Genomic DNA, 26,382 nt, shown 5'->3' with positions numbered 1-26,382 from the left:
AAACATCTCTCTGGTAAGAAGAGTGGCGGGGGCGTATGCCTCATGACTAACGGGACATGGTGTGATGAAGGAAACATACAGGAACTCAAATCCTTCTGTTCACCTGATTTAGAATTCCTCACAATCAAATGTAGACCGCATTATCTTCCAAGAGAATTCTCTTCGATTATAATCACAGCCGTATATATCCCCCCCAAGCAGACACATCGATGGCTCTGAACGAACTTTATTTAACTCTTTGCAAACTGGAAAACATTTATCCGGAGGCTGCATTCATTGTAGCTGGGGATTTTAACAAAGCCAATCTGAAAACAAGACTCCCTAAATTTTATCAGCATATCGATTGCGCAACCAGGGGTGGTAAAACATTGGATCATTGTTACTCTAACTTCCGCGACGCATATAAGGCCCTGCCCCGCCCCCCTTTCGGAAAAGCTGACCACGACTCCATTTTGCTGATCCCTGCCTACAGGCAGAAATTAAAACAAGAGGCTCCCACGCTGAGGTCTGTCCAACGCTGGTCAGACCAAGCTGACTCTACACTCCAAGACTGCTTCCATCACGTGGACTGGGACATGTTTCGTATTGCGTCAGATGGGAATATTGACGAATACGCTGATTCGGTGTGCGAGTTCATTAGAACGTGCGTCGAAGATGTCGTTCCCATAGCAACGATAAAAACATTCCCTAACCAGAAACCGTGGATTGATGGCAGCATTCGCGTGAAACTGAAAGCGCGAACCACTGCTTTTAACCAGGGCAAGGTGTCTGGCAACATGACTGAATACAAACAGTGCAGCTATTCCCTCCGTAAGGCTATTAAACAAGCTAAGCGTCAGTACAGAGACAAAGTGGAATCTCAATTCAATGGCTCAGACACAAGAGGCATGTGGCAGGGTCTACAGTCAATCACGGACTACAAGATGAAATCCAGCCCAGTCACGGACCAGGATGTCTTGCTCCCAGGCAGACTAAATAACTTTTTTGCCCGCTTTGAGGACAATACAGTGCCACAGACACGGCCTGCAACGGAAACATGCGGTCTCTCCTTCACTGCAGCCGAGGTGAGTAAGACATTTAAACGTGTTAACCCTCGCAAGGCTGCAGGCCCAGACGGCATCCCCAGCCGCGCCCTCAGAGCATGCGCAGACCAGCTGGCCGGTGTGTTTACGGACATATTCAATCAATCCCTATACCAGTCTGCTGTTCCCACTTGCTTCAAGAGGGCCACCATTGTTCCTGTTCCCAAGAAAGCTAAGGTAACTGAGCTAAACGACTACCGCCCCGTAGCACTCACTTCCGTCATCATGAAGTGCTTTGAGAGACTAGTCAAGGACCATATCACCTCCACCCTACCTGACACCCTAGACCCACTCCAATTTGCTTACCGCCCAAATAGGTCCACAGACGATGCAATCTCAACCACACTGCACACTGCCCTAACCCACCTGGACAAGAGGAATACCTATGTGAGAATGCTGTTCATCGACTACAGCTCGGCATTCAACACCATAGTACCCTCCAAGCTCGTCATCAAGCTCGAGACCCTGGGTCTCGACCCCGCCCTGTGCAACTGGGTACTGGACTTCCTGACGGGCCGCCCCCAGGTGGTGAGGGTAGGCAACAACATCTCCTCCCCGCTGATCCTCAACACGGGGCCCCACAAGGGTGCGTTCTGAGCCCTCTCCTGTACTCCCTGTTCACCCACGACTGCGTGGCCACGCACGCCTCCAACTCAATCATCAAGTTTGCGGACGACACAACAGTGGTAGGCTTGATTACCAACAACGACGAGACGGCCTACAGGGAGGAGGTGAGGGCCCTCGGAGTGTGGTGTCAGGAAAATAACCTCACACTCAACGTCAACAAAACTAAGGAGATGATTGTGGACTTCAGGAAACAGCAGAGGGAACACCCCCCTATCCACATCGATGGAACAGTAGTGGAGAGGGTAGCTAGTTTTAAGTTCCTCGGCATACACATCACAGACAAACTGAATTGGTCCACTCACACTGACAGCGTCGTGAAGAAGGCGCAGCAGCGCCTATTCAACCTCAGGAGGCTGAAGAAATTCAGCTTGTCACCAAAAGCACTCACAAACTTCTACAGATGCACAATCGAGAGCATCCTGGCGGGCTGTATCACCGCCTGGTACGGCAACTGCTCCGCCCTCAACCGTAAGGCTCTCCAGAGGGTAGTGAGGACTGCACAACGCATCACCGGGGGCAAACTACCTGCCCTCCAGGACACCTACACCACCCGTTGTTACAGGAAGGCCATAAAGATCATCAAGGACATCAACCACCCGAACCACTGCCTGTTCACCCCGCTATCATCCAGAAGGCGAGGTCAGTACAGGTGCATCAAAGCTGGGACCGAGAGACTGAAAAACAGCTTCTATCTCAAGGCCATCAGACTGTTAAACAGCCACCACTAACACTGAGTGGCTGCTGCCAACACACTGTCATTGACACTGACCCAACTCCAGCCATTTTAATAATGGGAATTGATGGGAAATGATGTAAATATATCACTAGCCACTTTAAACAATGCTACCTTATATAATGTTACTTACCCTACATTATTCATCATCTCATATGCATATGTATGTATATACTGTACTCTACATCATCGACTACATCCTTATGTAACACATGTATCACTAGCCACTTTAACTATGCCACTTTGTTTACTTTGTCTACACACTCATCTCATATGTATATACTGTACTCGATACCATCTACTGTATGCTGCTCTGTACCATCACTCATTCATATATCCTTATGTACATGTTCCTTATCCCCTTACACTGTGTATAAGACAGTAGTTTTGGAATTGTTAGTTAGATTACTTGTTGGTTATCACTGCATTGTCGGAACTAGAAGCACAAGCATTTCGCTACACTCGCATTAACATCTGCTAACCATGTGTATGTGACAAATAAAATTAGATTTGATGTCCTTGATGATCTTTATGGCCTTCCTGTAACAACGGGTGGTGTAGGTGTCCTGGAGGGCAGGTAGTTTGCCCCCGGTGATGCGTTGTGCAGTCCTCACTACCCTCTGGAGAGCCTTACGGTTGAGGGCGGAGCAGTTGCCGTACCAGGCGGTGATACAGCCCGCCAGGATGCTCTCGATTGATGGATTGACTGCGTTTTGCAAGTGTCGGCTCACTTGGCCCCATTGTCTCAGTGCATAGCTCATATACCCAAGTATCATTCGGGTCAGTCGACGTGCGTCTAGCAGTTCTGACATGTTCTCTCTAAACCACGAAGACTCCTTGGAGACGCTAGAGAAAACACCTCCTGGGTGATCATTTTCAAAACCTTCCTTCATCATGGGGTCAAGTAAGCTTGGTGACATTTTGTACAAGTGACCCTACATGAAAAACAATGACCGTAATCTAATCATTGTACGAACTAGAAAGAGTTTTGTGGTGAATTCGGTAACTACCTTGTTTGTATGATCAACTATAGCAATAACTCACTTATTTTACATAAATAAACTTGGAACAAGTCTGCCTATCTTTGCCGCACTGGTTTATGGGTAATCCGTGGGTGCAGCCAGCCATCCAGCTCGATCGAAACGGCGGTGCGGAAGAGGTGGACGTTACAAAGGTAAACAGGAATACTAGCGAGAATCGATAGAATGGACCTCAACCGATAATTTTTCTACATCGATGTCCGTGGACACCGAGGATGTTACTTTCTCGGCTAGCTAATGCCAATTGTTGAACAGCCACAGGCTACGAGTCAAACAACAATCAGCCCGTTCAGTCTATTCAATTTCAGCAGTGCAATGAGTCTGAACGAACATTCATTACAAGCACTGTCGTGGAGGAAGCTTTACTTGAGTCGAGCAAAACTGAAGGCTTCCAGTCGAACGTCTGCTCTACTGTCTGGGTTCGCTATGGTAAGGAATAAACTGGCCCAAAGTCAGATGCATAGCAGCAGAGGCAATTATTTGATGTGCATAGCATGAGGACCAGCATCATCCAAAACCAGAAACGTTATGTATTAATCATGTATGGATTTCTTGCACTCCCTAGTTAAAAAAAAGAGTTCTGCTTCATTTTGGAAGGTCATGTTCCAGACAGCCTGTCTTGTATGCTTATGCCACAATGTTCTCCCCCCCCCTTCTCTCAGGTAGCAATGGTGGAGGTTCAGTTGGACACAAGCTATCCCTACCCACCTGGTCTCCTCATTGCCTTCAGTGCCTGCACCACAGTGTTGGTGGCTGTTCACCTCTTTGCCCTGATGGTTAGTACCTGCATCCTGCCTAACATCGAGGCAGTCAGTAATGTTCACAACCTCAACTCTGTGAAGGAGTCGCCACATGAGAGAATGCACCACCACATAGAGCTGGCCTGGGCCTTCTCGACAGTCATTGGCACCCTGCTCTTCCTGGCTGAGGTGGTGCTCCTCTGCTGGGTCAAATTTTTACCCATTAGGCCTAAGAACCACAACCCCAACAATGGGACCATATCTGCAGGTGTGGCTGCTGCCATCACCTCCACCTCTATCATGGTGCCTTTTGGCCTGATATTTATAGTCTTCGCTGTACATTTCTACCGTTCCCTTGTCAGCCACAAGACAGACAGGCAGTTCCAGGAGCTGGAGGAGTTATCCAACCTGACCAGGCTGCAGAATGAGCTGGACGGTAGAGGGGAGTCCCACTTGCAATCCCCCAGCTCTCATTTCCCATAAAGACTGACCTCTTGTTGATAATGTCTATTTCAAGCCAATCCTTTGTTGCCAATAGTTATACATTTCTATTAAAACGCTACATAATCTGCTCATAATTTCAAAACATTTGAGATGTTACTCACCGTTTCCAAATGTTCACATTTCTAGAGATTTTTTAAAATGATTTTTAAAAGAACGATTCCAGACAGTGTTACTTTTAACTGTGAAACTATACCAGTTAACAGTATTAAAGATGCACTCTACCCAATCACAGCGCTCCAATGGATAGCACCTGCCAGCAATTCCAACACCACAGATAAGCTCATATTTGAAACACATGAAAGCCATTACAAAAACATAATTTCTATCCAAAAACAAATAGTTTTAAATGGCTTTACAATTGAAAGGTAATGGTAGGAGGGGGCTAAAGAGGCTTCTCATTAAAAGGATCGTTCACCCAAATTACAAAATGACGCTGTTTTCCTTACCCTCTAAGCAGCCCAAGGACAAGGTATGAAAGCAATCTATGCTTTGGTGTCCCTGGCACTGTTTCCACATGTTAACGTTTTAGCATTTGTGGCACAAATCACATTGATGGGGGCGATAATTAGCAATTTTCACGCATCGTGTCCAAATCATAAGAAAGTATCTCTTGGTAGTAAAGCTCTAAAGTCACTTAGAAGTTTTGAACATGATGTGCAAAAGATGACTTGAATGGGATTTGTGCCTTATGCTAAAACGTTAGCTTGTGGAAATTAAACCAAAGACTGGATTGCTGTCATACCTTGTCCATAGACTGCTTAAATGGTAAGGAAACCAATATGTAATTCTGTAATTTGGGTAAACTATCCCTTTAACTACTTTATTGTGACACGGTGGCTTGCCTCATTGTATTCTATGAGCACCAATGAACGGGCACGTACCTCTGCCCAGGCATTGCTGATGCATGCCGGATCTTACAATGCCTGGATAGGTATTTTAAGTACCAGCTAACCACATATGTTATAACAATCTGGTGTCCGAAGGCGCAGTCGACGATGTGGCACGCAACCATTGGTTGACGCATGCAACGTCTGACCAGCGAAACGCGACCATTGTCTTACTTCTGTCAGTTTTGTATTCAACCTAAGGTTCAGGTTTCAATTCATGTTTGAGAGATTAAATGTAATCAGCCTGCTTAAGTTATTTTTAGTCTAATCGGTTGGCCAAATGTTGCTGCATAAACTCTACAAAAAGTGTTTTCAAAGTTGTAACCTGTGGTATTGAAATAGCATTTTGCACCATGATTATTTGGTCGGAAAATATGAATTTGTGACTAGAAAAGCGTCAAGTTATTTTCACTGTTGCTTAAACAGTGAATACAGAGATTAACTGCACATATTCTTTCTAAACACAATTGGCTTTGTAAAAGTGTTATCTGTTGCTTTCATTTTCTGTTCAAAGTGCACCCTTTGTGACTTGTTTGTTTGTACACTGAGTCGGTTGGTCTTGGCAAATGTAACTGTTTACTTTTTGTTTTGCTTCTAGGAATGTGTTTGTAATACCTCGAGTTGCCACTGGGGAATGATATCCAGATGGCACCATGATCTCATTACAAGTCAAATCATGTTCAGTGGTCCCGTTTCATAGAAGTAAAATTACTCAAATCTTACTCATGATGATGTGCTCTCTTTATTTGTTACATGATGGCATTTAACAGCATGGTAAGTGAGCATGGTGTCCAGAGATCAGCAGAGATGGAGCACTTTAGGGTGTTCTGATGTTCTTCTTTGGCTTGTCCTATTCACTGTGGTATGTTGATTGTGTTTCCATTAAAACTGATCTCACATCCAACAGATGTACCTTAAAATAGAGAAAAGGGGGAGACCTCACCATACAGTGAATTGCTATTCACATAAGCAGGTAAAGTGGCTTGGCTCAACACTTGCAACACCCGGTAAAGACAAACCTCTTAAAACATTTCAAAAGACAACGTATGTACCTTAGGAATTGGGTATATTGTTGGTGATGGTGCCTCAGCTCTTCCAAAGTCAGAGACTGTTCCACATTTGGCCACTCCGTCCACCCAGAAGCCCTCATAAAGCTGACCTTTGTCCAGGTAAAAGAACTTTCCATGCCCATTCTTCTTCCCATACTTCCAGTTGCCTTCATACCTGTTTTCATTGGCTTCAAAACAAATGAGAGAAGTAGCAACCTGACATACTGTGTATATAGTCTACGGCTAAATCCATTCAAACCCACACAGAATTAATTAAAACCAAATGACAACTTTTTTTCACAAAAAAAAACATTGTATTACCGAATCACTGTTGGCACAGTAGTAAGACTTGTGTGCAATATTGATGTCTTAGTGTTTAATTGAATTACATCCATATTGTCAAAGTACTCTAATGAAGATGCAATAAAATGCAGTCTACAATTACTTAATCTTTCTCACCCATCCACTGCACACTCTGGAAATCAACTTTTTTTGGTCTTCCACACACCCCTGACAACAGTCATTACTTTTTTTTTTTAAATGTTTTTTTTCTTCAAATGTAACCTTTTTAACTAGGCAAGTCAGAACATATTCTTATTTACAATGACGGCCTACCGGGGAACAGTGGTTTAACTGCCTTGTTCAGGGGCAGAACGACAGATTTCTTGTCAGCTCGAAGATTCAATCCGGCAACCTTTCGGTTACTGGCCCAACGCTCTTAACAACTAGACTACCTGCCGCCCCAGTCATGAGTCTTAAATGTAAAATAATGTGCCCTTACCGAGACGAAGCATGCCCTGTCCGTGATGTTTGTTTTTCAGCCATTCTCCCTCATATATGTCCCCATTGTCATAATACATCCTGCCCCAGCCACTCCTCTGACCCTCACTCCATTCTCCCTCATAGCAGGCAGTGTCACTGTAGAAGTAGGTCCCAAACCCCTAAGGTAGATGAGAAGACATAGAAACCTGCCCTTGTTTCACTGAGGCCAGGTGTCTTATAATAAATGAAGAAATAGAATAGGCCTAGGTTAACATTATTTACATTATTAGCCTAATAAAACATTGTCCTGTGTACATACATGCTTTTTGTCATTTTCCCATCCACCTGAGTATTCCCTTGAATACTCATTGGTTACAGACAGGAGTTTGCTGTAGGTCCCGTATCCATCACGTTTGCCATATTTCCAGTCTCCATCATAAATGGCCCCGGCCTTCTTCCAAATTTGAGTTCCTTTGCCTAGAAAAATGAAAGGAACAGTGAGAAAAGCCACCCACATATTCATTGCAGATTAAAAATAAATTAAAAATAGGTCTAGCTGATAACAAATTAAGTGATGACCAATACTATTGAAGTTATAGTGGGAAAGAAAAAAAAGTTATCTACAGTACCTGACAACTTTGGACACACCTACTCAATCCAAGGTTTTTCTTTATGTTTTACTCTTTTCTACATTGTAGAATAATAGTGAAGACATCAAAACTATAAAATAACAGATATGGAATCATGTAGTAAGCAAAAAAGCGTTAAATAAAATATTTTATATTTGAGATTCTTCAAAGTAGCCACCCTTTACCTTGATGACAGCTTTGCACACTCTAGGTATTCTCTCAACCAGCTTCATGAGGTAGTCACCTGGAATGCATTTCAATTAGGTGTGCCTTGTTAAAAGTTCATTTCTGGAATTTATTTCCTTCTTAATGTGTTTGAGCCAATCAGTTGTGTTGTGACAAAGTAGGGTGTTAGAAAGCCCTATTTGGTAAAATTCCAAGTCCATATTATGGCATGAACAGCTCAAATAAGAAAAGAGAAACGACAGGCCATCATTACTTTAAAATATAAAGGTCAGTCAATATGGAAAATTTCAACAACTTTGAAAGTTTCTTCAAGTTCCAAAACCATCAAGCGCTATGATGAAATTGGCTCTCATGAGGACTGCCACATGATTGATTTGATTAGGATCTCTTTTAGTCCTCATTTGGACTAATCTTCCAAGAGTCCTTAAACATTAAAATACAATTTATAATACGATCACATTTTCACATATAACACACTGCTACAAACAGACATAATACACTAACATATTGACCAGATTAATACCCTAACAGTCTAACAAGATAGATTGATTCTTCATCGACCATAGTCCAGCACAACTTTCCTATGTATTATATTTAAATGGTTTTAAAGTATTGTTTGAATTTATATATTGAAAGGTTTCTGGTTTGCTCAGCTAAATTATTCAATTTCTTTATTGGTCTAAATCGAAATGTTATTTTGACTATTTCTCTTTTCTGTCTGGATAACACATAGATGGTGGACAATCTATTCCTATTATTTACTGAATGTCTGTCTCTTACCAACATTCTCTTTTGTCCAAATGATTTAATGATCCACTAAATCAAATGCTTCACTAAAATCTAAAAATAGTACTCCACAAAGCTGCCATTATCCATAGCATTAAGCCAATGGTCAGTCATGTCAACCAATGCAGTGGTAGTAGAATGGTTTTTGCGATAAGCATGTTGATTGGCTGTAATCAGATAATTATTTTCCATGTACTCCCATATTTGTTGACTCACAATACCCTCCAATATCTTACTGAGTGAAGGGAGTAGACTAATTGGTCGACTAGTGGGAGGAGTAATTGTTTTTTTTGCTGTCTTTCAGGATATAACACAGTTTAACATGCTTCCATACATTTGCAAATGTTCCCTTTTCCAGTTACCAATTAAATATGTATTTCCGTGGAGCTGCTACCTGGGGAGCAGCATAGCGAAGTAAAAAATTGTCCATAAGATCATAACCTGTAGATTTACCATTGGGTGATGACTTCAATAGGTTTAACACCTCTACTGACACCATTTGTAGAACACCCCCCTATCCACATCGATGGAACAGTAGTGGAGAGGGTAGCAAGTTTTAAGTTCCTCGGCATACACATCACAGACAAACTGAATTGGTCCACTCACACTGACAGCGTCGTGAAGAAGGCGCAGCAGCGCCTCTTCAACCTCAGGAGGCTGAAGAAATTCGGCTTGTCACCAAAAGCACTCACAAACTTCTACAGATGCACAATCGAGAGCATCCTGGCGGGCTGTATCACCGCCTGGTACGGCAACTGCTCCGCCCTCAACCGTAAGGCTCTCCAGAGGGTAGTGAGGTCTGCACAACGCATCACCGGGGGCAAACTACCTGCCTTCCAGGACACCTACACCACCCGATGTTACAGGAAGGCCATAAAGATCATCAAGGACATCAACCACCCGAACCACTGCCTGTTCACCCCGCTATCATCCAGAAGGCGAGGTCAGTACAGGTGCATCAAAGCTGGGACCGAGAGACTGAAAAACAGCTTCTATCTCAAGGCCATCAGACTGTTAAACAGCCACCACTAACATTGAGTGGCTGCTGCCAACACACTGTCATTGACACTGACCCAACTCCAGCCACTTAAATAATGGGAATTGATGGGAAATGATGTAAATATTTCACTAGCCACTTTAAACAATGCTACCTTATATAATGTTACTTACCCTACATTATTCATCTCATATGCATACGTATATACTGTACTCTACATCATCGACTGCATCCTTATGTAATACATGTATCACTAGCCACTTTAACTATGCCACTTTGTTTACTTTGTCTACATACTCATCTCATATGTATATACTGTACTCGATACCATCTACTGTATGCTGCTCTGTACCATCACTCATTCATATATCCTTATGTACATATTCTTTATCCCCTTACACTGTGTATAAGACAGTAGTTTTTGAATTGTTAGTTAGATTACTTGTTGGTTATCACTGCATTGTCGGAACTAGAAGCACAAGCATTTCGCTACACTCGCATTAACATCTGCTAACCATGTGTATGTGACAAATAAAATTTTATTTTATTTTATTTGATTTGAAAAAAGCATGTTGTTTTGCTCATAATATGATCATCAATCCATTGGACAATAGCTTGTTTGGAAGAATGGGTGTTTACATTATCGCTCAGTAAATACATTTTCTTTGTAAAAAAAAAAACCTGCTAAATTATTGGCAATATCAGCTGGTTTTGTTATTGTTCTCCAGTCAATCTCTACACTAGATGGGTATGATGAAATAGATGTATCAAGTAAGCCCTTCACTGTATTCCATACCTTTTTACAACCACTAAAAGCATTTTTGTAAAATAACGTTTTTTTTCTTATGATTTAATTTAACTGCATAATTACGTAATGTTCTATAATGTTCTTTAATCTATAATGTTCTGTTCATCAATTTCTAGTTCAGATTTGGCTGCTAAGACTTTTGCCATATTTCTTTGAGAAAAAGCTGCACCCAGTTCCTCATCAATCCATGGAGATTGACAAACCTCAACTGTACTCTTTCTTACTGGTGCATGATGGTCCATTACCTCAGTGAGCAAATCAATAAAGCATTCAGTAGTGTGATTTAAATCATCCTCTAGATAAATCAGCGCCCAGGGTACAGCAGCCAAATAATTTTGAAATAGCTCATGATTACATTTAAAAAAATGTCTCTTGACCACTAGCCTTTGGGGTTTCTTTGGAACATTGGTGTTCATGGTAATGGCCACAATATTATGGTCTGTCCAGCCCACTAGCATTGATCTGGCTTTTAAGCATTGCAATGGTATATTACAGAAGATCAGATCAATGCATGTATCTGAACGATGACCCAACTTAGTTGATGATCTAGTAGTATCATTAACCATTTGTTTCAAACCACAGTTCTCGGCATATATCATCAATTTAGTTATATTTGACTTATTATGATCCTTCCAATTTATATTAAAATCACCCAAGATAAATACATCTGTTACTATCTGTGGCCTGGTCAAACCCAGTGCATAAGTCATCCAGATAGGACACCTTAGAGCTAGGCCCATACACACACAACCTACCAATATGGGTGCCTGGTGAAGCAGATGTACTTGAGCCCATAGTGCCTCTATTTGACATACATTAAGGTCATCGCTTCTCTCAAAAGGTATATGATTCTGAATGTACAGTGCTACACCCCCACCTTTCCTATTTCTGTCTCTTCTAAGTAAACTATATCCATGAATGTTAATTTGCCCATCATTTACAGATCAGGAAAGGAAGACCCAGAATTACTTCTGCTGCAGAGGATAAGTTCATTGGAGTTACCAGCCTCAGAAATTGCAGCCAGAATAAATGCTTCACAGAGTTCAAGTAACAGACACATCACATCAACTGTTCAGAGGAGACTGCGTGAATCGTGCCTTCATGGTCGAATTTCTGCAATGAAACCACTACCAAGGACACCAATAAGAAGAGACTTGCTTGGGCCAAGAAACACGAGCAATGGACATTAGACTGGTGGAAATCTGTCCTTTTGTCTGAGGAGTCTATAGTTGAGATTCTTGGTTCCAACCGCTGTGTCTTTGTGAGACGCAGAGTAGGTGAACAGATGATCTCCACTTGTGGTTCCCACCCTGAAGCATGGAGGAGGAGGTGAGATGGTGTGGGGGGGGTGCTTTGCTGGTGACACTGTCTGTGATTTATTTAGAATTCAAGGCACTTAACCAGCATGGCTACCACAGAATTCTGCAGCAATATGCCATCCCATCTGGTTTGCGTTTAGTGGGACTATCATTTGTTTTTCAACATGACAATGACCCAACACACCTCCAAGCTGTATTAGGGCTATTTGACCAAGACGGAGAGTGATGGAGTGATGCATCAGATGACCTGGCCTCCACAATCACCTGACCACAACCAAATTGAGATGGTTTGGGATGAGTTGGAGTGAAGGAAAAGCAGCCAACAAGTGATCAGCATATGTGGGAACTCCTTCAAGACTGTTGGAAAAGCATTCAGGTGAAGCTGGTTGAGAAAATGCCAAGAGTTTATGATTCTAAAATATAGAAAAAAATTAAGACAAACACTTGAATGTGTAGATGTGTCCAAACCTTTGACTGGTACTGTATGTTCTTAGAATCTGTTGAGATTATTATTTTTAAATTGGAGAGAACCAATCACAGCCCATGTGTCTGAACGGTGACACAGTAAGCCTAGGCCTAATACTTACATTTACATGTAAGTATTCTGTAATCAGCAGCGCCCAGGGTGGTGGGTTCTCCCGGGACCACCCATACGTGAGAATGTATGCACACATGACTGTAAGTCGCTTTGGATAAAAGCGTCCGCTAAATGGCATATAATAATAATAATAATAATAATAAAAAAAAAGTCATTTAGCAGACGCTCTTATCCAGAGCGACTTACAAATTGGTGTGTGGAAAATCTATGTCATGCTACAGTAGTACCATGCTTCTTGCTGTCCAGCCAATCCCCGGTGTATTCATCTCCATTGACTGAATAAACAGTGTGTCGCAGTCCACACTTTTGTGCCTTTCTGTCCCATAATTTTGACAGGGGCTCCACTTTTCGAGGTTTCTTCAGATGAGGCATGGCTGTAAGCAGAACATACATGATTTTCAAACATTGTTTATTAACTTAAAGGCACAATCCTTAATCAATTTACAGTATAACTGCAGCCCCACCACCAACTGGTTTGGAGGATGCTGTAGAAATAAATGTATCTGGTAAACACTAGACTACAGCTATGGATGCAAAGACTTGACAGTCCATTCATGGAACATGTAGTTGAAAATAGTTTATCATTTGAAGCTAGTTATAGCTACATTGTTTGTTTACAATGACTGATCAAATGACAACCAAAACTTAAACAAAATAAGAACATTTCGCAGATTATGCCAACAAAGTTAGCTAGCTAGCTAGCTAGCAAATGTGACATTTGTATACATTACTTTTACAGCTAAAAATAATTGATTAACTCAAATTGTACCTCGTATGTGTCCAAGCGAACGACTCCTATTAGCTCAATCCACTTGTCTTTTCAATTTTCAAAGTGAAGTCAAATTTAACATTAGGTCAACATAGCTGGTTAGCTAGCTAGGTGGTAAAAGACAAGCGAGGCAACAATGACCAAGCGTCTTATCCCCATAGCAACCAACTTGCATAGATGTACAAATACTAGATTTCGTTCGGGCTGAGAAACTTTCTCAGTTTTTGTAAATGTGTCATTATATTGCCCTCAAAATCATTATTCAAAAACATTCATACAAATACAGTTCTGTTTATGAAAATGTTACTGTAGTAGGGGTTCCTATCTAGTAAGTTTGTTTCTGCACTTTAGAACAAGTGACGACACAAATGTACATTTTTCAGTAGTAGGCGGTCGGACGCATGCGCTCTAAATGAAATAAGAAAATAATCGTGGACAGCTGTACCGGCCGTTGGAGGTTCTGTATAGTGGGAGTCGGCGAGTGCCGCTTACTGACACAATGTCACTGCAAAGGTGTCAAACTGAATGGGGAGAAATTGACCAAGAATATCAACAGTTACAGGTAGGCCTATGTGAAGCCAGTTTGATAACTAGCTAGGTGCGTGGCATGACGTGTGGACTATCGCCAGTTCAGAAAGAGAGGTTGGAGGATGATAACTGATTTAACGTTACTATTGTCAGCTCAGCTAGCTTTCTAGCTAGTTTAGCTAACCCAGCCAACATGGCTAGAAGCTAGCTAGCATACTAACTTGATAAAGGGTGTTTTTGTACACAACATCAGGTATTTTTGTACACAATATGTTGTATTTAGGAACTCTCCAATATAACTAATTCGTATACTGTGGTATCTGCAAGTCAGATTTACTTAAAGTGGTACAGCTAGTTTTTAATATCCGCACATTTTGAACAATGAATGGCGAATGTTAGCTAACGTTAATTATCTAGCAATAATAACGTTCGCCTGTTAAAGTCCTTATAAGAAGCAAGCTAGCTAGCCAACTCCGATTAATAACAATGATTAGGTAACGTTAGTTGTGTTTAAGTGAAATCCACCAAGTTTTCACTTCGGCGCAGCTAAATCAGTCAACCAATGCGGATAAGTAGCAAAAAAATGTCAGTTAACTCCGGGTGTAGTCGTGTCTTCCTCCTCTCTTAACGTTATTTCCTTCTTAATTGCTACCATTTGAAACGACTGGATAGGTTTCAATGATATTGTAATATTGCCTTCCTGTCATATACTGCTAGATCAAGGACCATAGAGAGAGGAAAGAAAGTAAGCCACTGAGAGCCTCAAACTGCAAGAATAAAAGAGGGGATCTGTCCTAGACCTTATCCATCACAGCTTGTTTAAATTTGGACTTTGAAAATAATTGCCTGACAGTTATCAACATATTTGAGTACTGGTGAGCAATGTGCAGTCATTTGCTTTCCATTCTTATTTCTAGGAAACTCACAAAGTGTACAGACAGAAGCTCGATGAGCTCACCAACCTCCAGGCAACATGCAGCAGTGCCATTAGTAAACAGAGGAAGGGTCTAAAAGACCTCCGGCACAGTCTGCGCAAGTAAGTAGCCTATTATTAGTGCTTGCAGTTACAGTCTTGTTTTCCTGTACAAAAGGTCCTCATAATTAGGACCTGAGCATTTAGTGTGTTGTTCTCCTACAGATGTACAAAAACAAGCGACGAGAAAGAAACAGAACTGATCAAAGACATCCAAATGCAAATTAAAGACAAAGAACATTTCTTCTTTGATATGGAAGCCTATTTGCCAAAGAAGAATGGGTCAGTGTATTTGAGGACATGATTATTTTTTGGTTGGTTACAGATTTGATGCAGTTTGTCATTAGAGGGTGTAAAAGTATGTGTCTCTTTTCAGATTGTACTTAAATTTGGTCCTTGGCAATGTGAATGTCACACTCCTCAGCAACCAGGCTAAGTAAGTGTGTTGCTTCAGCTTTAACAAAATATCTGTATTCAGTCACATCTGTTTGGTTGCTGCATCTGATTCCTTGTTGCATCTTTTCGCACGAGCAGATTTGCCTACAAAGATGAATATGAGAAGTTCAAGCTTTGCATGACAATAATCTTGATGTTTGCTGCCATAACCTGTCTCTTCTTGTTCAATTACCGGTGAGTTGGTTATATTATACATTTTGATGTTTCCTCGTAGCATCTTTTAATGTTTTGTTAAAGCAAGGTAGTTGTAAATGTCTATTTTGTTTCAGTGTCACAGATGAAATCTTCAACTTCTTGCTGGTTTGGTACTATTGCACTTTGACCATAAGGGAAAGCATCCTCATGAGCAATGGGTCCCGGTGAGCTACTAAGCTTTTTATGTGACCAAATTATTTATTTACTCTGTGAGATTCAAATAATAGACTAGCATGTCGACCTAGTTCTGCTTCTTTATTCTAATTCAACTCAATGTGTCCTTTCAGGATAAAAGGGTGGTGGGTCTCCCATCATTACGTCTCTACCTTCCTATCAGGTGTAATGCTTACCTGGTAAGTCTTTTTTATTTATTTTCAACTTTGAACACTTTCATTAATTGCTGTCGGTCAAAATTGATTGGCAGTTATCCTCAAAGGTTGCTTGACGAGCAGTTTGATTGATAAATGTTACTTGATTGCCTGATTTGATTGGTTCCTCTGTTTCTTCTCAAAGGCCAGAGGGGTCCATGTATCAGATGTTCAGAAGTCAATTCCTTGCCTTCTCCATTTATCAGAGTAAGCATCTACTTTCTCATTTTATCTTCACATGTGTTGAGTTTTGAAAACAAGTCGCACAATATAAGTCCATGTCATTACTCATATTTGATTGATTTGTTGAAATTCATCCCTGTGTTTTTCAGGCTTTGTGCAGTTTCTTCAATATTACTATCAAAGTGGCTGCTTATACAGGTTACGAGCTTTGGGGGAAAGAAATCAGTTGGACCTCACAGTGGGTAAGAGGAGTTCCTTTTCAGTTAAGACAGTTTCTAAGGCTTGCTTATTGGTTATGACTTGGGAAAGCTTTTGAACCATTAAGTCACAACCAAAATTATTGGCACCCTTGATTAAATAAAATAAAAATGTAAAGGCTGTATAAAATAAATAATACATACTGAGCTATATCGTATGCTAAAAAAAAAATAGAACATTGTGTGTTTGCATTTGTTGGATGAAATGAAAATAAAGCTCTTTGGCCACGCACACCATGTGCATATACAGAAAAAAAAATCCATACCTACTGTAAAATATAGTGGGGGGGGGGGTTGCTTCATTAAACTGTCGCCAGTTCAAATAAACCCTATTCCTTGGCCAGAGTGTCGAGTGTGCGCTCAAACGCTTCAAGAGCAAAACGCTCTGGATTTATGAACGGACAATCTGACAACGCTCTGAATTTACGAACGCCCAGAGCACTCCAGCGTGAATTTACGAACGCCCAGAGCACTCCAGCGTGAATTTACGAACGCCCAGAGCACTCCAGCGTGAATTTACGAACGCCCAGAGCACTCCAGCGTGAATTTACGAACGCCCAGAGCACTCCAGCGTGAATTTACGAACGCCCAGAGCACTCCAGCGTGAATTTACGAACGCCCAGAGCACTCCAGCGTGAATTTACGAACGCCCAGAGCACTCCAGCGTGAATTTACGAACGCATCGCAATAATCTGGAAATATTCTCTATGGAGGAATGGTCTCTTAAGATCCCTTCCAATGTGGTCTCCAATCTCATAAAACATTTTAGAAAAAGGCTCTGTGCCGTTATCCTCGCAAAGGGAGGGTGCAGGAGTATTAAAAACACGGGTGCCAATTATTCTGACCCCTATCTTTTTGATAAGTTTTTTTTATTACTTATTAAGTAAAATATTTCTCTCTGAGTTGTATAAAATGATATAATTTTTGCATACAATATCATTACTTTAGTCTTTTTTTTTCCTCTCTCTCATCTTGATCAAGGGTGCCAGTAATTTCAGTCATGCCTGTAAATCAAATAACATTTTATTGGTCACCAACCCATGGTAAGCAGATGTTATTGCGAGTGTAGCGAAATGCTTGTGCTTCTAGTTCTGACTGCAGTAATATCTAACAGTACTCTTACAATTCCACAACAACTACCTAATGCACACAAATAGAAGTAAAGGGATGGAATAAGAATATATGGATGAGCGATGACCGAGCGGGCATAGGCAAGATGGTATAGAATACATATACATACGAGAAGAGTAATGCAAGACATTATTAAAGTGACTAGTGATCCATTTATTGAAGTGGCCAATGATTTCATGTCTGTATGTTGGTAGCAGCCTCTCTGTGTTAGTGATGGTTGTTTAACAGTATGATGGCCTTGAAAGAAGCTGTCTCTCGGTCCCAGCTTTGATGCACCTCTCCTTCTGGATGGTAGCGGGGTGAACATGCAGTGGGTTGGGTGGTTGTTGTCCTTGATCTTTTTGGCCTTCCTATGACACCGGGTGCTGTTGGTGGCATGGAGGGCAGGTAGTTTGCCCCCGTGTGATGCATTATGCAGACCGCACCACCCTCTGGAGAGCCTTGCGTTTGTGCGCGGTGCAGTTTCCGTACCAGCCGGTGATACAGCCCGACAGGATGCTCTTAATTGTGCATCTGTCTAAGTTTTAGGTGTTAAGCCAAATTTCTTTAGCCTCCTAAGGTTGAAGAGGCGCTGTTGCGCTTTCACCACACTCTCTGTGTGAGTGGACCATTTCTGTTTGTCTGATGTGTACGCCGAGGAACTTGAAGATTTCCACCTTCTCCACTGCTGTCCTGTCGATGTGGAAAGGGGGGTGCAACCTCTGCTGTTTCCTGAAGTCCACAATCATCTCCTTTGTTTTGTTGACGTTGAGTGCAAGGTTATTTTCCTGATACCACACTCAGTGCCCTCACCTCCTTCCTTTAGCCTGTCTCGTCATTGTTGGTAATCAAGCCCACTACTGTAGTGTCGTCTGCAAACTTGATGATTGAGTTGGAGGCGTGCATGTCCACGCAGTCATGGGTGAACAGGGAGTACAGGAGGAGGCTGAGCACGCACCCTTGTGGGGCCCCAGTGTTGAGGATCAGCGAAGAGGTGTTTCCTACCTTCACCACCTGGGGCCGGCCCGTCAGGAAGTCCAGGACCCAATTGCACAGGGTGGGGTTGAGACCCAGGCCCTCAAGCTTAATGATGAGCTTGGAGTGTACTATGGTGTTGAATGCTGAGCTGTAGTCAATGAACAGCATTCTTACATAGGTATTCCTCTTGTCCAGATGGGATAGGGCAGTGTGATGGTGATTGCATCATCTGTGGGCCTATTGGGGGTGGTAAGCAAATTGAAGTGGGTCTAGGGTGGCAGCTAAGGTGGAGGTGAGTCTCCCAAAGCACTTCATGATGACAGATGTGAGTGCTACTGGGCGATAGTCATTTAGTTCTGTTTCCTTTGTGTTCTTTGGTACAGGAACAATGGTGGCCATCTTGAAGCATGTGTGGACAGCAGACTGGGATGGGGAGATTGAATATGTTTGTAAACACACCAGTCAGCTGGTCTGCACGTGCTCTGAGGACGCGGCTAGGGATGCCGTCTTGGCCGGCAGCCTATTGAGTGTTACCAGTCGGCCATGGAGAGGGAGAGCCTGCAGTCCTTGGTAGTGGGCTGCATCGGTGGCGTAGTATTATCCTCAAAGCAGGCAAAGAAGATGTTTAGTTTGTCTGGAAGCAAGACGTGGCTGGTTTTCTTTTTGTAGTCTGTGATTGCCTGTAGACCCTGCCACATACGTCTCGTGTCTGAGCCGTTGAATTGCGACTCCACTTTGTCCCTATACCGACATTTCTCTTGTTTGATTGCCTTGCGGTGGGAATAACTACTGTTTGTATTCCGCTATATTCCCTGTACAAGGCATTTGCATGTGTTTTAATAGTTCTTACAAAGAAGTGGGCCACAAGCCACCCCATGACTGGAAAAATGGGACAAAGGTGATGTTTTAACCTTGAGCAAGTCTCTACTCTTCCATTTTGAGTGATGTCCCAGTTGTCGGAATGCCCTGTATGAGTTCACACACATCCTCTTTTAATCAAAGTTTACATTTCTACTGCCCAAAATTCCAATTATGATAGACTAGCAAAATATATTTAGTGAAATCTTGTTGACCAGAGGGAGCTAATGGACAACATTTTTGCAATCAGTTTGCAGCTGCCCTTTGAACATAGTATTGGTCAAGAGGATAAAGGTTTTGTCCCTCTTGTTTAGCTGTATTTGATATAGCTTACTTTACTCTACCATGTGTTTTAGTCTAATGATTAACCTGTACTTCTGACAGAGCTAGTTGAACTGGATGTAAACATACTGTCTTTCGGGAAGGTTATGCATTATTCAATGTTCTGGATCTTCCACCATTTTATGAATCGTTTCTGTTTTGCAGAGGGGTTCCAGTCATGGATGTGGAGAGGGCTCACCTTCCTCTTGCCATTCCTCTTCTTCGGACATGTAAGTCTAACACAACTGTACTAAAATGGTTATCCAGGGATGAGGTCTGAGTGTGTGCCAGCTTGTTTCACACAGACTAGGATGAGGCGTTATGGGGGAAGAGAGTGGAGTGAGGAGACTTGAAGAAGTTAAAAGATGGTATTGCAAAATCTGTCACACTTGTAAAAGAAGTGTTGCCCAACATGATTGCGAAGCTTACATTTTGTTCCTTATTTCAGCTGTTTATACTTTTACATGTACACACGCCAGCTGCCATGCTTGTGTTCTTGAATAAGGTTTTAGGTCTTAGACTGAACTTTTCTCTCTCCAATCCCATTCACAGTTCTGGCAGCTGTACAATGCTCTGACCCTGTTTCGGTTGGCAGGACATAAAGACTGTAAAGAGTGGCAGGTAAGGACATAAATACTACCATCCAATCTCTGTAGAATCCCTTGTTTTCATATAGAATACAGTACAACATGCCTCTACATCCACCCCTGTCTCGTTACAAGACTACTCTCTACTCAGTCACTGGCCACATCATCATGATGATGCAAAATGCATCCATTTTGTGTCATCATGAAGTAGCTGGTGACACTTTGCTTTTTAAAAGCCCAATACCGTAACTTCACTACTGACATACCACATTTTTGGAACTGTGTATTAAAATTAAAATAATTTAAAGAGTGACACCTGTGATGTCATTGTACTAGATGTCCTCAATGGAAGGTTTAACTTCCAGTGTCAGTAGTCTTGTAAAGATTTTCAGCATAAATGTGATTTCTTTTAATGCCTTTTTTGTGTATTTCAGGTATTTATGTTGGCACTGACATTTCTTGTCCTATTCCTGGGGAATTTTCTTACCACATTGAAAGTTGTTCGCCATAAAGTCCAGGAAAACCCAGAGAAAGTGCAAAAGCAAGAGTGAATACAAGTCTGACTACAGCTCAGACTCCCAAGTGACCATGAAACAAAATGGCACTTTGAAACGCACAATCGATGGGAATATGGACTGCAGGGTTTTTTTTGCCAGGAAAAGACTGAGTGAAGAGAACGATGTGTCTCAGCCTTGATGACAGCTGCAACATTAACCAATAACCTTGGCTGAATGTGCTTTTGTTTCCAATAGTTTGTCGTTGTCTTTGCTACACATGCAATCACAACACAGAGCGGCCTTCTTCTGGCAGATGAACCACTGCGATCCTGGACCATTTGAGGCTTGATCCTGTAGATTTAGAGTAATTGGACAGACTTAATCATTATGGTGTGGATGTATTTAGGACAGAGCATGGACTACATGTACAGAGATCCACTCTTTAAACTATATGCAACTAAAGAAAGACGGGTAGCATTAGGTCATGAGAAGAGGTTAGATTTACCTACAAAGTATATGTAATGTCAATACTTCACACAGCTGTTTTCGTTATGGAATATTTGAATACATCCATGGCACAGCAATTTTCACTGTTCGCAACTACAAGTGTCTCATTTTGATATATTCTTCAGTAAAGATGCATTGAACTATACAATTCTCCCGGTGTGCTGTTTGAAAGTAAACATGTTTCTTTTCTCTGGATATTGACATGTTGCTGCGGGTACATCTTATATAAAGAACTAAAGCCTGCTTTTTATTTTAGCAATGTACCAGCCAGGACTTGTTAACTGATCATAGACATTTACAAACTTTAACAGCAGCCATTTACTACCATTATTTGGGTTGATTTGGCAACCATAAATTACAGCTGTTCTACTTTTAAATAATACCATTTTAAATAATTAATATACTAATACATGTCAAGGTTTTAGAATACAAGGATTTTCTTTCCCTTCTGAAATGCACCTTGTTAAACTGAGTTCCTGATGTCTTAACTTCAGTGGGTTCAGAATTAAGACAAATCCATTTTTAAATAATTCCTGTAATCTAGTTCAAAATGATAACCCTTTCAATGAATGATTATTTGAGTCCTGTCCAATTCAGGCTGTGCTGGTTGTTTTGAGTTCACCTTTGTCACAGTATGCTGTGTCTACTTTAAACAATTGCTGCTATGAGCACTGGTACTTTGAACAAATGATTGGGAATGTCTTCAGTACAAATGTGCTGGCGTGATCCAAGTTCTGTAACTCTGCTGACATACCGTAGGTATTGTAACGCATCAACTCTGAACTAAGGCAAAATCTCATGAGCTTGTATCCCTTTTCAGTGTCCTTTAATTTTGAACTGTAGTATTAGATCTGAACAACTTGGTACTTAGTGACAGCGCTCTCTAATGCCTTCTCTCCCTGTAGCCTGTCACAATTACTTGATTTTTGTTCCATTTGGAATCGATTGTTTTGCATTTACATTACATTTAAGTCATTTAGCAGACGCTCTTATCCAGAGCGACTTACAAATTGGTGCATTCACCTTATGACATCCAGTGGAACAGTCACTTTACAATAGTGCATCTAAATCTTAAAGGGGGGGGGTGAGAGGGATTACTTATCCTATCCTAGGTATTCCTTAAAGAGGTGGAGTTTCAGGTGTCTCCGGAAGGTGGTGATTGACTCCGCTGTCCTGGCCTCGTGAGGGAGTTTGTTCCACCATTGGGGGGCCAGAGCAGCGAACAGTTTTGACTGGGCTGAGTGGGAACTGTACTTCCTCAGTGGTAGGGAGGCGAGCAGGCCAGAGGTGGATGAACGCAGTGCCCTTGTTTGGGTGTAGGGCCTGATCAGAGCCTGGAGGTACTGAGGTGCCGAGAAAGTCTAAGGTCTTGGATATTAGTCTTGATTCCGTAAAGAAGAAAAATCCATTCTACGCTTGAAGGGAGCCACTCTTTTTGTTATACTTGTCGGCAAAAGCCTGTTACTGACCATTAGTCCAAAATGTTACATTCTGTTTGTAACATCAAAACTGCCGCAATGCACTACACAACAGCACCTATTTCCTCATATGTTGTGTTATTGGTTTCATGTCATGGATTGTCCCATCATAAGACTACCTTGTGCCTAAACGTATCACTGTAACAAGAGTGATTTCATTGATTCTGTTTCTGATTACAGGATGTTATCTGAGAGGCATTTATTTACATTGAAATAAGGCCCTGTGTTTTGGAACTATCAAATATTAATTGATAAGTCATGTAACAAATGTATTTGCTTAGCAAAGAAATATATATACTTCAGCTTTCACAATTGTTTTCAGTTGCCTATCTACAGTACTACTGTAGGACATTGCTATGTCAGTGTTTTTTCATAGCAACCACCACTAGTGGGCACTGTCATTAAACTTTAGAAAACGGCAATAGATATTTGTCCAGACTCCAGCTCTGAAAGGAACTGATGTCTATCAGCTTTCAACCACAATAGTAAATAGTTGTAAATTGTCCTGGCAATGTAAAAGGTGCAGTCTACTTATCATCCTCTGCAGAAAGGGTAAGTCGCTTACATGAACATGTGTAATGGCAGTGGTGTAAAGTACTCTAGTAAAAATATTTTAGAGTACTACTTAAGTACTACTACTTTACCATTTATGTTTGACTACTTCTACTCCACTACATTCCGAAAAAAAATAATTTAATTGTTACGCCATACTTTTTCTCCGACATCCAAAGTACTTGTTACATTTCAAATGCTTAGCAGGACAGGAAAATGTTCAAATTCACACTTATCAAGTGTAGGCCGTCATTGTAAATAAGAATTTGTTCTTAACCGACTTGCCTAGTTAAATGTTTGTTTTTCTTTAAAAATACCCCTGGTCATCCCCACTGCCTCTGATCTGGTGGACTTACTGAACACATGTTTTGTTTGTAAATTGTCTTAGCCAGGGGCACACTCCAACACTATCTTTTAAATAAAAAAAAGAAAACCATGCTATCTGGTTTGCTTATTTATTACAAGGAATGTGAAGTGATTAATACTTTTATTTTTGATACTTACAGTACCAGTCAAAAGTTTGGACATCTACTCATTAAGGTTTTTCTTTTTACACTTTTCTACATTGTAGAATAATAGTGAAGACAAACTATGAAATAACAGATGGAATCATTTAGTAACCAACAAAAATGTTTAAAAAAATCTAAATCTATTTTATATTTGAGATTCTTCAAATTAGTCACCCTTTGCCTTGACAGCTTTGCACACTCTTGGCATTCTCTCAACCAACTTTGAGGTAGTTACCTGGAATGCATTTCAATTAACAGGTGTGACATTTTTGGAATTTGTTTCCTTCTTAATGTGTTTGAGCCAATCATTTGTGTTGTGACAAGGTAGGGGGAGGTATACAGAAGATAGCCCTATTTGGTAAAAGACCAAGTCCATATTATGGCAAGAACAGCTGAAATAAGCAATGAGAAACGATAGTCCATCATTACTGTTGGAAAAGCATTCCAGGTAAAGCTGGTTGAGAGAATGCCAAGAGTGTACAAAGCTGTCATGAAGGCAAAGGGTGGCACCTTTGAAGATTCAAAAATGTATTTTGATTTTGTTTAACACTTTTTTTGGTTACTACACAATTCCATGTGTTACTTCATAGTTTTGATGTCTTCACTATTGTTCTACAATGTTGAAATAGTACAAATATAGAAAAAAACATACATTTTTGACTGGTACTGTAAATATATTTAAAAACAAATGCTTTTAGACTAACTCAAGTAGTATTTTACTGGGTGACTTCCATTTTTACTTGAGTCATTTTCTGTTTGGGTGTGACAACTGGGTACTTCTTCCACCACTGTGTAATGGCCAAACTATTCCTTGAGTGGGTATTTATTTATAGATGACTTCGTGAAACAAATCTTGCCAGGTGATAAAGTGATCAGTAGAACCAAGCTCTTCCTAGAAATTGAATTGCTAAAGAAAATGACATTCAACCTCTCAATGACGGATGGTGAGACAAGTTTAAATGTTAAGTCCCTTATTTAGGGGACTATGAGCAGTTCTTGGACCGGTTCTGACTGACATTTGTGTGTACGGGCGCTCTGTGAACTGCGCAACATGTACAGGCAGAATTGACTTGTTCATGTAAGCAAATGATGAGATCATAGAGATCCTTTGGTGCGAAAAGAGCAAATCAATCCCAGAACAACAGCCAAGGACTTTGTGAAGATGCTGGAGGAAACAGGTACAAAAGTATCTATATCCACAGTAAAACGAGTCCTATATCAACATAACCTGAAAGACCGCTCAGCAAGGTAGAAGTCGAATTGTTCCTAAACCGCCATAAAAAAAGCCAGACTACAGTTTGTAACTGCACATGGGGACGAAGATCATACTTTTTTCAGAAATATCCTCTGGTCTGATGAAACAAAATAAAACTGTTTGGCCATAATGACCATCGTTATGTTTGGGGGAAAAAGGGGGAGGCTTGCAAGCCGAAGAATACTATCCCAACCGTGAAGCATGGGGGTGGCAGCATCATGTTGTGGGGGTGCTTTGCTGCAGGAGGGACTGGTGCACTTCACAAAATAGATGGCATCATGAGGGAGGACAATTATGTGGATATATTGAAGCAACATCTCAGGACATCAGTCAGGAAGTTAAAGCTTGTTCACAAATGGGTCTTCCAAATGGACAATGACCCCAAGCATACTTACAAAGTTGTGGCAAAATGGCTTAAGGACAAAGTCAAGGTATTGGAATGGCCATCACAAGGCCCTGACCTCAATTCTATAGAAATTTTTAGGCAGAACTGAAAACGCGTGTGCGAGCAAGGAGGCCTACAAAACTGACTCAGTTACACCAGCTCTGTCAGAAGGAATGGGCCAAAATTCACCCAACTTATTGTGGGAAGCTTGTGGAAGGCTACCTGAATCAAAGTCAAACGATTTAAAGGCAATGCTACCAAATACTAATTGAGTGTATGTAAACTTCTGACCCACTGGGAAAGAAATAAAAGCTGAAATAAATCATTCTCTCAACAATTATTCTGACATTAAACACAATAAAGTGGTGATACTAACTGAGCTAAAACAGGGTTTTTTTACTAGGATTAAATGTCAGGAATTGTGAAAAACTGAGTTTTAATGTATTTGGCTAAGGTGTATGTAAACTTCTGACTTCAACTGTATTATTATTTTCTATTTAGAAGGTGAAATATTATAGTAAGTTATCATTTGATTGTTATTATATTTAGAAAGCATATCAACCATTTCCAGCCCTATTCATCCGCTTTTGTTGAATAGGGGAAAAATCCTATGATTTGTCATATTTCTATCATATTTGTACTGTGTACATGAGCTTGTGTCCTCAAAAGTGATTACAACTCAGCAATTTCAAACTATTTTTACCAGAAAGGTGAGATTTGAATCTTTCTGGCAGTATAAGCACTACTTGGTATTGTTTATGGTCCTCTCATGACAAATAATTAATTTTGCTATGTCTATTCAGGCAGAAATCTACATTTTGATATTACATTTAACCGGTTAAAAATAAACTAATATATCACAGACCAGC

General features: G+C 41.0%; 3 protein-coding genes across 4 annotated transcripts; 2 read left to right on the top strand and 1 right to left on the bottom strand.

The window, feature by feature from the left end:
- Positions 1-3,180: 3,180 nt before the first annotated feature.
- Positions 3,181-6,335, top strand: LOC124048816 (calcium release-activated calcium channel protein 1-like). Its single transcript, XM_046369915.1, has 2 exons — positions 3,181-3,911; positions 4,145-6,335. Exons 1-2 carry the CDS (start codon positions 3,720-3,722, stop codon positions 4,703-4,705), a joined length of 753 nt encoding a protein of 250 aa, XP_046225871.1. The 5' UTR covers positions 3,181-3,719; the 3' UTR covers positions 4,706-6,335.
- morn3 (MORN repeat containing 3) lies at positions 6,336-13,668 on the bottom strand. The gene is made up of 6 exons (XM_046369916.1): positions 13,517-13,668; positions 12,975-13,121; positions 7,744-7,901; positions 7,444-7,603; positions 6,666-6,850; positions 6,336-6,526 (listed from the first exon to the last, which is right to left on the bottom strand). The coding sequence occupies exons 2-6, from the start codon at positions 13,117-13,119 to the stop codon at positions 6,464-6,466; spliced, it is 711 nt and encodes a 236-aa protein (XP_046225872.1). The 5' UTR covers positions 13,120-13,121; positions 13,517-13,668; the 3' UTR covers positions 6,336-6,463.
- Positions 13,669-13,935: 267 nt separating this feature from the next.
- Positions 13,936-21,477, top strand: LOC124048815 (transmembrane protein 120B-like). 2 transcript variants are annotated; one of them, XM_046369914.1, is made up of 12 exons: positions 13,936-14,078; positions 14,962-15,080; positions 15,183-15,299; positions 15,394-15,453; positions 15,552-15,647; positions 15,743-15,832; positions 15,956-16,021; positions 16,182-16,243; positions 16,369-16,461; positions 19,909-19,973; positions 20,296-20,364; positions 20,765-21,477. In XM_046369914.1, exons 1-12 carry the CDS (start codon positions 14,016-14,018, stop codon positions 20,879-20,881), a joined length of 1,017 nt encoding a protein of 338 aa, XP_046225870.1. In that variant the 5' UTR covers positions 13,936-14,015; the 3' UTR covers positions 20,882-21,477. The 2 variants fall into 2 exon arrangements, with proteins under 2 accessions (XP_046225870.1, XP_046225869.1); XM_046369913.1 differs by having other exon boundaries at positions 15,165-15,299.
- Positions 21,478-26,382: the final 4,905 nt, after the last annotated feature.

This window comes from Oncorhynchus gorbuscha, linkage group LG11, assembly GCF_021184085.1.
Source record: "Oncorhynchus gorbuscha isolate QuinsamMale2020 ecotype Even-year linkage group LG11, OgorEven_v1.0, whole genome shotgun sequence".
Lineage (NCBI taxonomy): Eukaryota > Metazoa > Chordata > Actinopteri > Salmoniformes > Salmonidae > Oncorhynchus > Oncorhynchus gorbuscha.
The sequence above is the reverse complement of the archived record's forward strand: the minus strand, read 5'-3'. Positions and strand labels throughout refer to the sequence as shown.